The 16,963-nt window shown below is 37.9% G+C and overlaps 1 protein-coding gene across 1 annotated transcript in view; it reads right to left on the bottom strand.

The window, feature by feature from the left end:
- The window catches only part of adamtsl3 (ADAMTS-like 3), a 159,059-nt gene that overhangs the window by 14,319 nt on the left and 127,777 nt on the right, over positions 1-16,963 (bottom strand). The window contains exons 18-23 of the mRNA XM_047804894.1: positions 14,038-14,242; positions 13,002-13,184; positions 12,709-12,862; positions 9,733-10,786; positions 1,973-2,085; positions 1,752-1,880 (exon numbers count right to left, since the gene is read on the bottom strand). Of these exons, the coding sequence (XP_047660850.1) occupies positions 1,752-1,880; positions 1,973-2,085; positions 9,733-10,786; positions 12,709-12,862; positions 13,002-13,184; positions 14,038-14,242 (1,838 nt within the window). The remainder of the gene's footprint in view (positions 1-1,751; positions 1,881-1,972; positions 2,086-9,732; positions 10,787-12,708; positions 12,863-13,001; positions 13,185-14,037; positions 14,243-16,963) is intronic.

Raw genomic sequence — 16,963 nt, 5'->3', positions numbered from 1 at the left:
TCTGTGTCATTATGTAGCACCAATGAACGTTCTTTTCACTGTGCACTTTATCAGCTATACATAGTCAATGACAACAAAAGCCCCTTAACTTCACAAAAAAAGGTACTATAAAAATGGTTTTCTAAGAAAAAAAAATTCATTTAAACCATTTAAATATAAATAAAATGGGGTACTGCTTAGAATCAGTTTTACAGTAGTATTTCATATTATAGCGATTTACTTGATCATAGTTAGGTATAATGATGGTGTGTAGTGTGTAGTGCAAACCTCCTTAGTGTAAGCATACACTAATAGTGTGTAGATCTATTGCTCACTCACTGCTGTTTATTTATCGACTGTGAGAGTTGGCAGGTACAGCGTTGGGTGTGACCAGTGATTAGATTCTCCTTCACTTCGCTAGTCTCTGATGTGAATGATGAATGATCTTCCCTCGTACTCCTCCTCTTTACTGGCTGACACAGAAATATTTTCAACTCTGGTGAACTTTTAACTGCATAATGGGGTGCATTGTCAAGTTTGGTTGGTTTCCCTGTCACTAATTATTCTTATTGAAATATATAGCATATAGCGTTAATATAAATCCAGACCGTCCATGCATCCTTATATTTTACCTTTAACAATTAGATAACTTATTTATATTTTATTCCTCTAACACACTGTCATTCATTTAAATGATTTTGTGGATGATGGAAAAGGCTATACTGTAATATGTGACATTTGGTGCCAAACTTGCCACACAACAGCACCAATTCAGACAGAGACAGAGTTTTACAGTTGCTACAGTTTGGAAATGATACACATGCTCAGCGCATTTTGGATCCCATCCAGGTCTTTAAACCTCATGAACCTTCACCTTTGACAACATGCAATAAATAGCCTTGACAAAAAAGCAGACCTACATACAAAACGTCACTGTTCAATCACACAACAGGAGCTGTGCTCTGCTACAGTAAATTAGCGCTGGTAAATGATGAGGAACGGCATAAATCCCATGGCCGAAGGCCGGTATCCTAAGACGCTGGTTAACTTTACACAACGTTTCTCCTTAATTAGCCGAATCTTTCACTACTGCTATGCTCTGCACTGAGGACAAGAGCCATTAATCGTGAGATACTTTTAGAAACAGTGTGCTGCATCTCTCACAGATATGCAATGCATTTATAGTGTGTCTAATGTTTGTCACAGGCAGAAGGGCAGGTTTTGCTTTTCTTGGAGCAAAGAGGGAAAAAATATGACAGTTGAAATTTGAGTGATTTTATGAAGAAGGAGGAAACCACCACTTTAGTATGGAAGGCTTGTCACTCATGCAAAAATTATTTAGAAGAGTTATATAAATCCAAATATTGACCATATACTGCATTTGTGTGCTGATTCATGATGCAGCCTCACAACCATATTAAAAAAAAAAGGTAAAGTTCTCCTGTCCAAGTAAAGGGGGTGTGGCCTCCCAGAATTCACTTCATTTTACAATTCGGAATCACATTATTCTATCAAAGCAGCAAGATGTCGAGAGTGTGTTGGAGAATAAACTGTTCATCACTGATTCAGTGCTAAGATGGGCATCATTTCACATTTTTCACATTTCACTACATAACACTACTGTGTGCCATGGGGTGTGTGTTTATTTTGATTTCCATTTATGGCATTTGGCAGATGCCCTTATCCATAGCGACTAACATTTATCTCAATTTTTATAACTGAGCAGTTGAGGGTTAGGGACCTTACTCAGGGGCCCAGCAAAGTTTACTGACCTGTAACTGGACAGTCCAGAGTGAGATTTGCACCTATATGGGATTTTATTCTGCCTCCTACGACTATTTTTAGACTGGCACTGTGTAGGTCAGATACGTTCTTCCAAGAAGCCATGATAGCAGGGTGATCTGTCAAAATAAAAGAAAAATGGCTTATAACCATAGCAAACATTGGTTGTGTAAATTTGTACAGACTGTGTGTGTGAATGTTTATGACTTACCAGCAAATAGCACCTGTGTTGTTTCTGAATCTGATCCCATTTCGTTATTTGCTGTGCACCTGTAGATTCCAACATCTTTGGCTCCAGGGTTTGCAATGTGCAGTCTTCCAGTACTATCCCATAATACCCCAGAAGAAAAGAGAAAAGCAGAGACACCAAATCAGCCGCAGAATTCGGCTCGGGCGATTGAATTACAGTGTGTGATTTCCACATCCTCACATGCCACATTAAAGGATTAGATCCACATTTACTTAAGCCACGTTGACATGTGGTTAGGTCAACAGAGATGCAAGCCTTGTGTTAGGTTGATGAAACCAGAGCATCCCTGTGCATCATTTTTTTTAAATAATAAAAACACACATTGTGATCTATCCTCATCAAATGCTACATGGCTGGACCTGTGAGAGGTGCTAAAATCTCTCATTTCCTCCACATCAATCATAACATTCTTTCTCAGCTACTCTACTTTTCATTCCTCATTTCATCTGATCTTCGTTGAGTATTCAGGAGCCAGCTGAGGTACAACAGACACCAGAGGTGTTTACAGCTCAGAGTAGAACGGCCATTTTAGCACGGTGCCACTGGTTTCTCAGTATGTGTTTATACTGTGTATGTGCTTGAAGGGATTTTCCACTACACAAGGTCAGTGTTCTTAATCCTGCCCAGACATTACACTATGGCTTTCTATGAGCAACAATGAACTGAAATACCCTCAAATTTTTGCATCAACTCAGAAATATTGTCAAATAACTAAGCTTGCTGGTTTATATAGGTGCTAGAAATTGTAACGATACCAAGACAAGGTGTACATGACCATGATTAACATTTAAAGACATCAGCTAGACAACAAGGTGTAGCCCAGCCATTTGGGAGACATTCAGTTCTTACACTCAATACATTCAAAGCGAAACTTTATTTAAATTACCAAAAGGGAAAACTGTATATAAGGCTTGAGCAGAATTTGCTCTGGGTTCTTATTGACTCCGATGAACCCAAAGTACGTCATGTACTTTTCTGGGATACACCTGTAATAAGACTTTTCCAACAACTGGAAAAAAAATGACATTTTAAATAAGACAAAATATATACTCATCAGCAGTAACCTTTTCATACTGTTCAGGGTCACTCAATAGGTTAAATGCAAACAAATGATCTGTTAGTAATCGGAACGATAGATCAATTGGATTGAAAAGCTTTCATGAAAACCACTTAATCGTTCTGGCTAAATCTGAATCTGAATTAAATGTTGGAATGAAAAGGGTGAAGTAGATCAGAAATAATCTAAAACGTTTGTATTCGTTATATATATTAATATCATTAATGATTATTTTATATTTAAACTTGAAATGGATTACAAAGTTTAGGGTAAACAGTACTTGGAATCTGAAATAAAATTGAAATCATTTGGATTGAGACAAGCTGGTGAATGTAAACACACCTATTCTGAATCCAAAAACTGGACTCAAGAAGAAAGATTTCACTCAGAAATGCTGTGCGCGCACACACACACACGCACTTGCGCGCACACACACACACACACACACACACACACACACACACACACACGGCTTGCATCTAAAACAGCAGGTCAGTTTTGTTCTGCATTGATGAGGACCAACGAGGTGAAGCCTCAAGATGAAGAAGTAAAGTAAAAAGCTGCAGTAGGTTATAAAAAGATCGGTGCATTGAAAATCTCTTTGGAAATACTGTGAAATCCATTATAACATTTCCATTATATTAAATGGAAAAAAAGATTTCTACAAACGCTACCCAGATTAGACTGTTCTTCCAAAAGAGGCACATGGGCAAAAAGGGCAAGAATGGCACAGAAGGAGTTCCAGAGTTCACTGGCTCAAATATGAAAACCTGTGACATGCACAAAATTCTAATTTACTTCAGTTTGATGTTGCTCACAGCAATAGAAATCATCACAAAGGCATGAATACATTCTTGGTAGGCACTGTATATTTTTATAGATATATAAACAGAATTGTTACGAGAATGAGTTAGAAAATAGATTCAAGTTTGGTACAGAAATTGAATATAAATAACTAAAAATATTTTACATTTGTTGAAACAGCAAATGTAATGTTCATATAATGCCCCAAAAGGTTATTTAAAAAAAAATTAAAAAATGAGGAATTTGGTCCCACTGCCTCGCCAACCCTACTTTCACGGGTAAGAAGGTGCCTCTCAGACAGATCTAAAAATGTTACAGCTCAAAATAAGCCATCCGTCTGTCTGCCATTTTGTTTACATGAGCTGTCTACACTTTGTCTGCATGGTTACGAGGGATCCACACTGATCCTGAGGGTCTGTTTCTGTAAGCTCTTTTTGGCTCAAAGATGAAAAGTGAGTGCAAATGTCACCCAAATACTTGAAGGTTTCTATTTCTGTAGATTTGTTGAGTCGCTGGAGAAAAGCGCACACAGAAAACAGCTACTGAAAATGTGGCCTGCAGAAGAGAAAATTTGTGAAGGAGGGAGAGAGATAAAGAAATAATGAAGTGCATGTGGTATATATTCATTATGGAATGCAATGATAGCAGAAGATATAGCAAGGGTTTGGGCTGGAAACAATCTGGGTCTCTGGGACTCGGAATAGAAGTAAAATTCTCTTTTTTTGGGACGCATAATCCATGAAGTGGTATTTTATTAGGTGTCACTGTGTAAGATTTTTTTTTTCTTGTAGAAGAAAGAAAGCAAAGTTTGGACACCAAAAATATAGGTGATTAACTACAATTAGGGTAAAGTCTAAGTATTGAAGTACCAAAAAAGATTCGATTCTAGATAGTAGATAAAACACAACACACCACACAGCCATGATCTACCTTCTGAAAAATAGAACAAAGAAAGAATGGGCTTCAGTTATCAAACTGAATACAAACTAATTACATTTTTTGATCCAGTTAGTTCTGAAGAAAGGTATCAAGTGATTCACTAATATGATTCTTAACTACAATCTGTCAAGAAGTTCTTCCAATATTATGTATGAGGAAAATCAGCATTATTGATCAATAAAGCATAAATAAGTGAGGCTGAATATGAATGTGGGGATGAGTCAGAATGGTAGGGGAAATCACTATGCAAATAAATAACACAAGATTAGATATAGCCTAGAAGGAAAGGGTTTCAGGCACTAAACTCTATTAAATACGTTGTTGTGTCTCGGAGCTTTTCTACCATAAATCATAAGCACAAATGATCATTTTAAACCATTATCTGCTCCCCTCAAGTTCCAGGCAGATATACATCTATCCTTATTAAATATAAAGAAAAACATTAAACACACTGGGGGAGATTGCCCCAGGCCTCTCCTGCTGGGCTCAGAAAAAAGCTGTCTAATGCAGTGGCGGTCTGAGTCTGTAGATGTCAATCACAAGAGCCTTTATATCGGGCCAAAACTAAGACTTGCAGTGTGCCGGCTCAGCAGTAGAGACAGCCCTGAGACAGTCTGTATTTATTTTACAGAGCCATATCTCAGTTAGCTAAAGCTACTCCCATGCAGGGGCTAAATAGAAGGACCACATCAGAGCCAAAATGACTAAGGAACTAAACAAGTTTATCCAAACATGCTATCTTGGATCTACTCAGTGAGTGGTGAAAATCTGGAAAGCTGAAAGGGCAATGCGTACTGCGAGTATTCAGTTATAAGGTTGAAGCCCCCCCCCCCCCTTTTTTTTCCTGCATGAGCAATATGGTGGTGACATTCAAGTCTTTCAAAAAATGGAAGAAGCTCTCAGTGACTATTTTTGGATTTTTTTTTAACTACGCACATCCTACACAGAGGTCATTTAGAATCACATTGTAATCAATCATTGTAACAGACATAACTAAGGATTTTGGCTATCAGCTTCAATATACATATATATATATATATTTTAATTAATTACTTTGCTGCACATCACAACCCAACTTTATCAAATTAACATTTACTATTGAATAAGTTCTTATGCATTAGTTAATTTATTTTAAATTTCTTTAAAAAAATTTTTTCAAAATTATTTTATTTATTTGATTAGTCTCTTGAATCAAAAAGGTTCAATTCAAGATATTGTAGCTCTATAAATATTATCAGCTTGGATCTGCTATGTTCTGTCGTGGGAAATTTTTGGAATAAAATGCTCTGTCCCTCCATCAAACAGATAAAAGTGTATTGTATGGGCTAATGAATAAAGTAAAAATAACTAATACTGGAATAGTTGGAAAATCTTTGTAATCCATGGTCTGTGGAGTTTGTTTTATAGTTAAAATGCTCCCTGGATGCAGAAGGTTTGAAAAGCCCTGCAACAACCCCATGCAAAAATGATGGAATAACCAAACTTAGAGTGCATTGGCCCAGATTTTTTACTTTGAAGCAAATAAAAATCACAAATAGCACAAAAACATTTTTTTTTTGTTTAATAGCTGAACATTCTGGCTAGTGAATCATACCTCAGTCAAATAAAATAAAATAATTTTAAATAATGGCATATTTTTTCCAGATCAAATAAATGATGGAATCCCCTTGCAATTTGTATTTCTAAAGCATACATGCCCAAGTCTAAAAATTAGTCTGCAGGTAAAAGAGAGTGCTTACAGACCTTAACAACGCTGTTGGACTTAAATGATCTTTTCAGTTAAATAAGTTTTCATCCCAACAAGATAGTTGTCAATTAAAACAATGGAAATGATTCTAACACCTTCAAGAAAGAAATTCAAAATGGAGTATGGCAAAAGATATTGTTTTTTTCCCCTGTCTGAAATTTTGTTTATAAACAAAATAAAATGTTTTATGGAAAACATACCAGTAGACCAAGCATCAGGATAGAAAACTGAAAGGAATATTCCTTACAAAACAAAAAATGAACAACAGGAGTCAATGTTTATGACAGAACTGTAAGAAATTACTAGACAATGCCTAAAAGTGATACTCAGTGAAGAAGATGATGCTGGAACCTTGGAGCCGTTCTAATGAAACATGAAATTGACTGCCTGAAGAAAATCAGTTTTCCTCGGTCATTTATTATATGAGTTTGTATGTCAGGTAAAAGGCAAGTGGAAATCATGACCTCAACAGTCAATGGACTGTTGCTGTTTTTTCATTCCATTGATAGAAAATTGGTTTGGTGTCGATGTAGTAATTTTCCAAGATGATACTGCATCTTGCCACAGAGCAAAGTGCTAAAGCCTTTCTTCAGGATCAGATTACATGGCCAGCAAACAGTGTATATCTCAATCCAGTTAGAAATTTATGGTAGAAATATAAAAAAGGTCTTCGCTCTGGTCTTCAAAGCTGATCTGATCTGATCTGAAATCTGATCAAAGCCTCAAAGAATTCAGGCCATCATAAAGCCAGAAGAGGAGCAACTTATTAATTGCTGTTCTTATATTGTTGATGCGTCCATGTTTTTCTTTTTTGTCTCATCACTGATATCACATTAAAAATATAACATTGATTAAAATATTATTTCGTATATTTGAGGTATGTTTTACAAAGCAATAATGTTCAGATATTGATTGGTTTTGGGTTATATAGAGGAATAGGGTAAATTGTGATTAGAAGGGCAGAACAGAGCCACCAGGAAGCATGTGACTGACTTTCTTTTCCATCTGGATTTCAGATTAACACAAGTGAAGTCCCAATTGTCCTTTCTGGAGCAGAGCATATCCAAACTATCTGGTTCAGTAGATTCAGTATAACACAATTCATCTTGTGCAGGTGAGCCAAACATTCTGTTGCTCCAAATAGTTAAGCTCTTTGACTGGCAGGTGGCATAACTGGCATGGATGCAAAAATCTGGCGATTAGTTTCATGTACAAATCCTAACTGACAACACTGTTAAGATGAAAAGAGACTTTGCAATATGCAGAGTTTGGTGCTCTGTGATTGTATGAGAGATCATTATTCATCATCATTCTGATCCATAATGACAGTGTAATATACTAAGAAAAACTCAGGAGGCTATGTGGGTGGGCATGTGGTCACGTCTTATATGCTGTGTTATACAACAGGTATCTGCCATGCCAGAAGAACAGATTGTTTTTCTTTGGGTTGTTAAGTCAGATATAAGAGGAGGATAAGGTACAAAAATTACACCTAAAATGAAAGTTTTTTTTTTTTTTGCTCAAGTCAAGTAGAATGTTATGCTTAAAGCAAGATAAGGCAGTCAAAAGCCACTTCGGTAATATAGTGTGACTGGGGCAAAGCAAGGAACCTCAATAATATCTTTTTCCTCTAAGAAAGAAGGTATCTAGTTTAAATATTGATCTAAAAAGATGGAATGTACCAAGAGTCACTGAGTTGGCATGAGAAAGAAAGTCTATGAGGAGTTCAGTTTATTTTGGCTAAGAAGGCAAACCAAGGCTATTTAACCAGGCTGTTACAAGGTGATGCAACATAGATGAAGAGTAAAATCAGGGCTGGAGGAGGGAAAAGACAGAAGAGAGTTTTGTTAGCCAATTCAAGGTTGTGGTCAAAAATAACCAGTGTAGGGTAGGGCAGAGACAACAATACAATCATTAAAGTACAACATTGCTTTCTCCTGTTCAGTGTAACTGAGGCCATTGTGGGCTGTACAGAGTTTAATATATTTGGTTTAGAGCTGAGGTCACTTCTGTCAAGTTCTGACAGCACTTGCTACAGAATGTTGGGGAAAGTTTTACACACACACACACACACACACACACACACACACACACACACACACACACACACACACACACACACACACACACACACACACACACACAAAATAGAGTTTAGATTCAATGAAACAACAAATCATGGAATTTTACACACTGGCCATCCATGGGAGGTAATCTACAGGATTAGTTCCAAGCTAATCAGTCATTAAAATATGATGTAACCCCATGCTTTATGATGAAAATGTCATAAATATCCAAAAAATGGCATATTTATTGTGGCTAAATAGTTTTCTTTTAGACCGCCGAGGTCTCTTGATGATGTAGAACAGAGAACTGAGGCCACTGTTTGCTCAGTCATGTCTTGGTCTTGGAAGACGGACAGACAATGTTTAGCGACAGTCTGGGTAGAAGCTGAGCTTAAGGTCCCTAGATACACAAAGCTGAATTACTAAGTCAATGTTTTCAGTAAGTGCATTTAGTAGTCAACATTCTACACCACAATGTGACCCTAGAGACAGCAGGAGAATGAGAGCCAGCATATTTGACCTGGATAAGACCACATTAAAGAGAACTAGAGGAGTTAGGAGGTGAATATCTGTGTTGTGAACTTCGAAAATCAACCATCTTAAAAGCAAATTGCAAGTATTTACCACACTCATACCAATTAAACAGGCTGTATAATAATATAAAAATATACATATATAAAGAAGTCTTTATATATTATTTATACATTACAGGGCATTGAAATTCTTTTCTTGTCATATCCCAACTTGATAGGAAGCTGAGTTCAGTGCCATGACATAGCACTCTTAAAGCCAAGGGGGTTAAGGGTCTTGCTAATGGGTCCAGTAGTACCAGCATGGAAATACCAGGGCTTAAATCCCTGACCTTCTGATCAAGAACTCAGTGTCTTAACCATTGAGCCACCTTCACCCATTGTCTGCACATAAATCTAATCTAGAATATATTAGCCTGTATCAAATAAACTGGAGTGTGTAGGAGCCATTATGTTACTAGACCACTACTGCCTGTAATTCTTATGGTTTCCATAATGTATTTAGTGAATAATCATTTGAGATGCCAAAACCAGTCCAAAACAATCACATAACTGACATTTGACTGAAGTATGCATACCTTGCTTGCAGCGATACTCCATCTTTGGTCCAGGATATGGAAGGTGTTGAGATACCCCGAGCTGAACAAAGAAGTGTCAGGCTTCGAGTGGCATTGGTTAGGTAGGCAGTCCTTCCCACGTTGACACTAAGGTCTCTCTGAAAGCTCATGGCAGATCCATGTGGGCTATGACGAACAATAACCGCTCTGCTCTTCAAACTCTTCCCCTCAGAGTGCTCAGAGGAGTTAGGGGTCCTGTCTTGATGTTTACTTTCTGAATGGATTGTCGTCTTGTCTGTTGTGGCCTGGAATGCAGCAATCTCCTCCATCAGCTTCCCAATAAGCTGGGAGGCGAGATCATCTGTTACATCTCCACTTTCTGCAAGCTGGCTGATGTTTCTGACCAGTTTCTCAAACTCTGCTGGCTCCAGAGTGAAGGCTCCCGAAGCTGCTGAAATCACAGAATCACTAGTAGAAGTAGATGCTAAAAGGTAGTTACCTAAATCCATGGGATCCACAGGCTCTTTAGTTTGGTCCTTATCCAGATGAAGCTCATTCTTTTGCAGCCAGCTTTGACCTTGTTTCTGGACCTTCTTAGTCAAAGAAAAGTCCTTCTGGGCCTGGTCCTGGCACTTGGAACTAACATTACCTCCCTCTTTGTTAGGAAAAATTCTTGAGCTACTGTTGATTTTCTGCTTTACCAATTTCTTACCCTCAGGATGTTCTAACAGCCTGTTATCATGGCCTATTAGCTTAAGGATGAAGGTATCTGAATCCTGGTTAGCCCAGCACCTATACTGCCCAATGTCTCCAACCTCCAAGCTGTAGATCCTTAAGGCTCCAGATTTTGTGATGGTCAGATGTTTGGAGCTTTGAAGGTCCAAACCATCCTTCTCCCAGCGAATTTGGGTTTTGGGAAAGTAGCGCACTGGACACTTGATTACAACTGATGTCTTTGGGACAAGATAAGCACGCCCACCAACTGTGAAGGTAAGTCTTTTTTCTTGTTTTGTCTGGATGTAGATTCGTTTGAGGCCCAGAACCTGAGGACAGCGGTTTTTGGAGTACTTGTGCTCTGCAAACAAAATGAACACAACGGGTTAGCACAAACCAGAAGTTGTTATTTAGGTCTCAGAATTCCAAGAAACTTCATTTAACACCACAAATGAATGGAGAGGGTATTTTTTGTGAGGTGTTACAAAGATTGATCCCAAACAAAGTAAAGCAGAAGAATAATGTAGAATAATGAAGCATGTCTGATCAATAGAGATTATAAGAGTAAAAACAGCCATCAGCAACTTGCCTATGCATCTGGCCTACAAGCACACTGACCTCTACAAAGACTCAGGTTAAATAGATATGTACTGGTGAGCTAAAAAAAAAGAAAACCTTTATTGAGAATTTAACTGATTAATGTTTTCACTCATTAGTGAAGCTCATAATGCTCACTGTATTTGCAGAATTGACATCACACTCAGATATGGAGACCAGTATAATTATTTTGGCTTTGTAGAAGCCAACATTCTGTTTTCCTATTTAAGCTTAGACAAAAATCTATCAAGAGTAACTCCTCCTAGGGCTTTCGAGCCACATATACCAAATTCAGAGTTGTTGTAGCCCCTGTTCTGAGGTTTGTGCCTATTACTTTTCTAAGCGATCCGAGTTCCGGTTCTTCCTGTACCAGGTCTCAAAGTGGCCTTTTTTCCCTCCTTTAGGGTGATAACAAAGTGAACAAAGTTTTAAATTGGTGTACCGACTGGCCTTTCGGGTTGTCCCGCAGCCCTGCCAGAAATTATGCAAAATCAAAAAATGATGTTACGTGAAAATAAAAAATTTGCACAACATGGGAATGTGACATATCAAAACACTCAGCACAATAAGGGAAACTGCCTCACAGGTATTTTGATTACGTCACATGAAGTCACATGATGTCATGTGAAAACAAAAATATTAGCACAGCCCAAGGAGGGGAATTGCATCACAGGTTCTCAGATGACGTCACATGCTCGTCTCCACTTGCCTCCAAATGTTTTGGCATCCTAGCACTCCACTAGATTCAACAAGTTTTATGTCCACTTGCCTCCAAAAGTAACACTGACCCTTATGTCCACTTGCCTCCAAAAAGCACCGGCCTTTGCAAATACTTGCCTCGTCAAAGCCAACATCAAAGTTTGTTGCGACGAATCTAGTTTCAAATTGTAAAGTCACATTGTTTAACGGGACATGTACATAGCACAGTGTATTAATATGTCCCTGCACTCTCTGTATGTTTACTAGCTACTTGACGGGATACATTTATTTACAGAATATGCAAATAAATCATTTAATGAAGCAAATAAAGCATGAATTTCAAGTACATTATTTTCCGCACTATAAGGCGCACCTAAGAGAATTACATTTTCTCAAAAATCGGCCGTGCGCCTAATAATCCGGTATAAGCCTTACTGTATGTGTGCACGGAGCTCCAAAAATCTGTAAAAATAATGTTGTGCAACTTTGGTAAGCGCTCCACTTGATTGACTGTCCGAGCATTTCCCGTTGACACAGGGACGTAATACATACACTACGTACGCTGGCAGCGATAAACCAATCAGAGGACATTACGTAATACGTACAGTATGAAGTCAACATTGCAATTCATACCCAAGGTGTTCAGAGATGTTTTGGTCAGGGCTCAGGTCACTCAAGCCCTGAGCCTTGCTATGTGATCAAGGGTTATTTACATGAGATAATAGGTTAGTTCCACTAAAATGAAATTTTATGCAATTGTGTCAAATTGTGACAACAGGTTGGAAAAGGCCCACAAATAGTTGTGATACTCAGGTATCCACATACCATTGGTCATTTCTGGTACATGAATATAAAATATTATTTAAAAACAAAACCATGTTTGCGTTAAATTATCACTGGTAAGTAGGTCGATTCATTTTATGACACAAATAATAATAAAAATAAAAAAAAGCAAGAGAAACAGAAAGAGAAAGAATATACTCTCACTGTTGCAGGGAGTCATTCGGCAGCTCCTGATCAGAGGTGGAGGCTGAAGGCCAATACACACAGTCCTGTCCAAAGTGACCAGCTGACCAGACGCAGTCTGCCTTCTACACATAGGCTCTCTGCGCTGAATTCCCTTCCCACATGTCACAGAACACTTAAAATACACACAATGAAAATAATATAAAGCACTGATCATAAACACACCCAAGATAATCAAAACATTAATTTGATTCACTTGAAAGTATTAGTAAATTCAAAAACAATAGTTCAGCCCAACAGAGAGAGACACTCACCTTGGACCACTCCCCACCCACTAGGTGGGGTTTCAGGCACTGTGTGTTAACACACGGCCGTTGAGTATCTGGTTTGACTTCATCACACCCCTCATCTTGCAGGCGGCGATAGCTGCCTGTTGCCAGACGTTGCCTGCAGTAAACCTTACGCCACTGGGTTCCTCTGCCACATGAACTAGAGCACTGAAATGCACAAATAACACACTGTGCAGTCACGCTAAACACTATGGGTCACAGGTCACTATTTACTTCAACTAAACTTTCAGAATATTTTGAAAAATATCTAAGCACATTTTAACCTCAACTAAAGCTCCAAAATTGGCTAAAATGCCCATATTTCACAGCCTCTTTCTCAAGCACTGTAAATGGCAGATGAGCTGGTCTGGTGTTGTTTGAAAGCTACTGAAGAGACCTTTTTAACTGTTATGAAACAGTATTGCTTCACCATATACTGTAAGCTATAATCAGTCATTATGATCTGTATAAGAATGTCCTACTTAATATGTGGCCGCTTTTTAATTATTTTGAAAGGATGGACAAAAGAGTGTGTTTGCTTTGAGAATTCGTTAAAGTTGACATGGACTGATGGTGTATCCATGTCGCAATGCCAGCTACTATAGTATGCCATTCAAAGATTGATGTGAAGTGCAATCTTCATGGTTCCTCTGGCCTACTGTCTAATTCCGCTGATTTCTCTGTGTCTGCATCATTTTGAAAAATAAAATTTGCCTGCTTGAGAAAATTTGCTTGTGGTCATAATATATTCATTTGTGGCTACAGCTTTTTACAAAATAACTACAGTAAACACTTAGACTAAGAGTTATTTTAGAGGGAACCAAGAGTTAGAGTTTATTATCATAAAATGCATCATAAAACTAAAATCTTAATATTAAATATATAAATTATATATGATTTTATTTATTTTTTTTGGACAGAATAAACTGTGTGTGTGTGTGTGTGTGTGTGTGTGTGTGTGTGTGTGTGTGTGTGTGTGTGTGTGTGTGTGTGTGTGTGTGTGTGTGTGTGTAAAAGTCACCTCCTGCCACTCGTCTGTCTCCCAGGTGGGGACACACTGCACCTGATTGCAAGCCTGAACCTCTGTAGGGCGCGGTCCTCTGCATTCAGAGTTTGATGCTGGCTCGCTGTGATTGACTCCTACAGACCTCACACACCACACGCTTCGCGTCTGCAATCCAACGCCGCATGAAACCGAGCAAGCATTCCACATGCTCACCTCCCATCTAAGACAGAGTATGAGTACTTACAGGTCAAAGTCAACGCTGGTCTCATAGGCACACACAGACACAAACACACACACATACGAGACGAATGTTTGGAGGCAATTCATTATGAGAGCAAACATGTGTACAAAAGTAAACACAAACATAGTGGAGGAAAACAGAATGCGATAACACACCACAAACATCTGAAGGAACAGACTGGTCTGACAGACTGTTTATTAAGCCAAGCCAAATTACAGATGATATATTCAGCTGCTTATTTGCTCATAGCTTACAATTCCCCATTACTTCCCTACTCACTCATCAAACACAACAGAACTTCCTTTAGCCTCCACACAAAGAATAAGCTCCTGCTAAACAAAGTACATCAATTACAGCTGAACTCTCTCACACACACACTTACACACACTTACACACACTTACACACACTTACACACACACACACACACACACACACACACACACACACACACACACACACACACACACACACACACACACCATATTCCACAGTAACCTGCAATCATAAAGTCAAATTTCACTAATTCATATAGCAGAGAAGGAGGAATGTCCTCTGAAGCTGTCAGTTCTAGTGAAGGGGTTGTTGCGTCTGTCCCTCTCAGTCCCACTGAAAGAGGTGTGTTCATTTTACCTGTCAATCACAGCGAAGGCGGCATATCCTTTGTTCATAAGTCCGAGCGAAGGAGGGGTGTTCACTCTACTTTTCAGTCCCAGTGATGGAATCATGTCCTTTGTACATATCAATCCCAATAAAAGAGGGATGTCCTCTTTACCTTCAAGTCCCAGGGAATCAGGCATGTCCTCTTTACCTGTCAGTCTTTCTGATACAACTGTGGTCTCTATACCTATCAGCCCTAGTGAAAGAAGTGTTGCCTCTGTACCCCTCAGTCTTCTGTACTTCTGTACAGTCACAGTGAAAGAAGCATGTTCTTTGTACCCACAAGTCCCAGTGAAAATTTGTTCAAACTGAACTGTATTTATAAGAATTAAACAATTAACTTTAAACATATATTTCACACATGACTATATGAATTGTATCATTTCAGAAGCAGAGATACACGGGACTGTGTTCACAATACACACCCAAAAGAAGCAGAAATGTCTAAAATGTTAAAATGTATTTTAATATCATCACACTGAGCTCATCAGTAATCGCTCTCATCACTCCTACTTTTAGTCGATAACGTCACACCTAAAACGTCTCTGCACAAAACTATTCACTATTAACTAAGAGAGAAAGTAAGAGAAGTACAGTTATAATTTAGTCTGATGTCACTCTAGTACATATTCATCACACTAAAACAAAACAAGTGATGACCAATCTAAACTTCACTATCCCAAGAATGGCAAGCCAGTATCATTGAATCCAACGGAAATTGTGAGTGCACTGAGCAAAGATAATGAGCGCTATAAAACATGAGGTGATGATGACGCTTTATCTGAAACTCATAAAAGTATGATGCATTCTCTGGATCTCATAAAGTACTTTGAAATACCAAAGCCGTAATAGAAAGCACTAAAATTAAGAAAAATATACAGTCGATGACGGATGTTTTTCTTTTGATGTTTTTAAATTAAAAGATGGTTAAAAATCAAACAATAACACATTGTTTCTAAAATGTCAGTTGGCTGACAGTGCAGAGAAAAGGTCACTTTGATTTTGATGCTCTTTTCAATTTGTTTTTTTGTCATGAACATGGTACAGGCCTGAATGGCCTGAAAGAATAGGGTTAGTTATCAAGTACACAAGGCACCACTTAGCTACATGTTTGTAGCTACACATATTTAAAATTTTAAACAGATACAATCAGCTCCAAAATTATTGGCACCCTTGTAGCAGTATGAAATAATGTCTGGCTGCCTCTACCAGGGTTTTAAAAGTGGGTCATAGTCAGATATAAATAGAAATTATTTATATTATAAATGTATATGTGTGTGTGTGTGTATATATATACACACACACACATATACATATATATGTATTATATTATAATATAAATAATTTTTATTTATATCTGACTATGACCCACTTTTAAAACCCTGGTAGAGGCAGCCAGATTTATTTCTATGCCATGCGTACTGCAGTGGAAGAAAAAACAGCCCCATGGCATCACAGATCTTCACCACTGCTTAACAGTAATTGGGGTCTTTTCTGTATAATAAGCCTTATTTTTATGCCAAACCACCCTGATTGAAAAGCTGAAAAGCTACATTTTTGTCTCATCACCAAAATACCAGGCTTCAGTAAAAGTCTAGAATATGATACATGATTATCTTTGTGGACAGATGAAGGAAATAATTTTTTTTTATTTTGCCATGCCTTACAAATATTTTGTAGTACATACAGGTAATCTTTTAAAATCTCTGTCTATGTGATCTTTGTGGGGAAAAAAAATCCTGAATTTTTTGAATGTTTCCTACCTGATACTATGTACGAAATGATGTAGATATGAGCCACCATAAGACGACCACTGAGCAAATATTGTTTGTTTGGTAGGCTATGTGATTTTTAGACAACATAATAACATTCTGCTTTCTGAACAGTTTACCAGCCAAATACTGTACACTAACCTCTGTTTTCAGCTTCAGTGGAAAGTGATATAATCCTTATATATTACCTTTTAGTTAAAGTGCCCAGGAAAGAAGCAAAACATCTAATCGGAGTTAGTACACTCAGGCAAGGGCCTGTAATCTAACACT

The sequence above is a fragment of the Tachysurus fulvidraco genome, chromosome 2, assembly GCF_022655615.1.
Source record: "Tachysurus fulvidraco isolate hzauxx_2018 chromosome 2, HZAU_PFXX_2.0, whole genome shotgun sequence".
Lineage (NCBI taxonomy): Eukaryota > Metazoa > Chordata > Actinopteri > Siluriformes > Bagridae > Tachysurus > Tachysurus fulvidraco.
The sequence above is the reverse complement of the archived record's forward strand: the minus strand, read 5'-3'. Positions and strand labels throughout refer to the sequence as shown.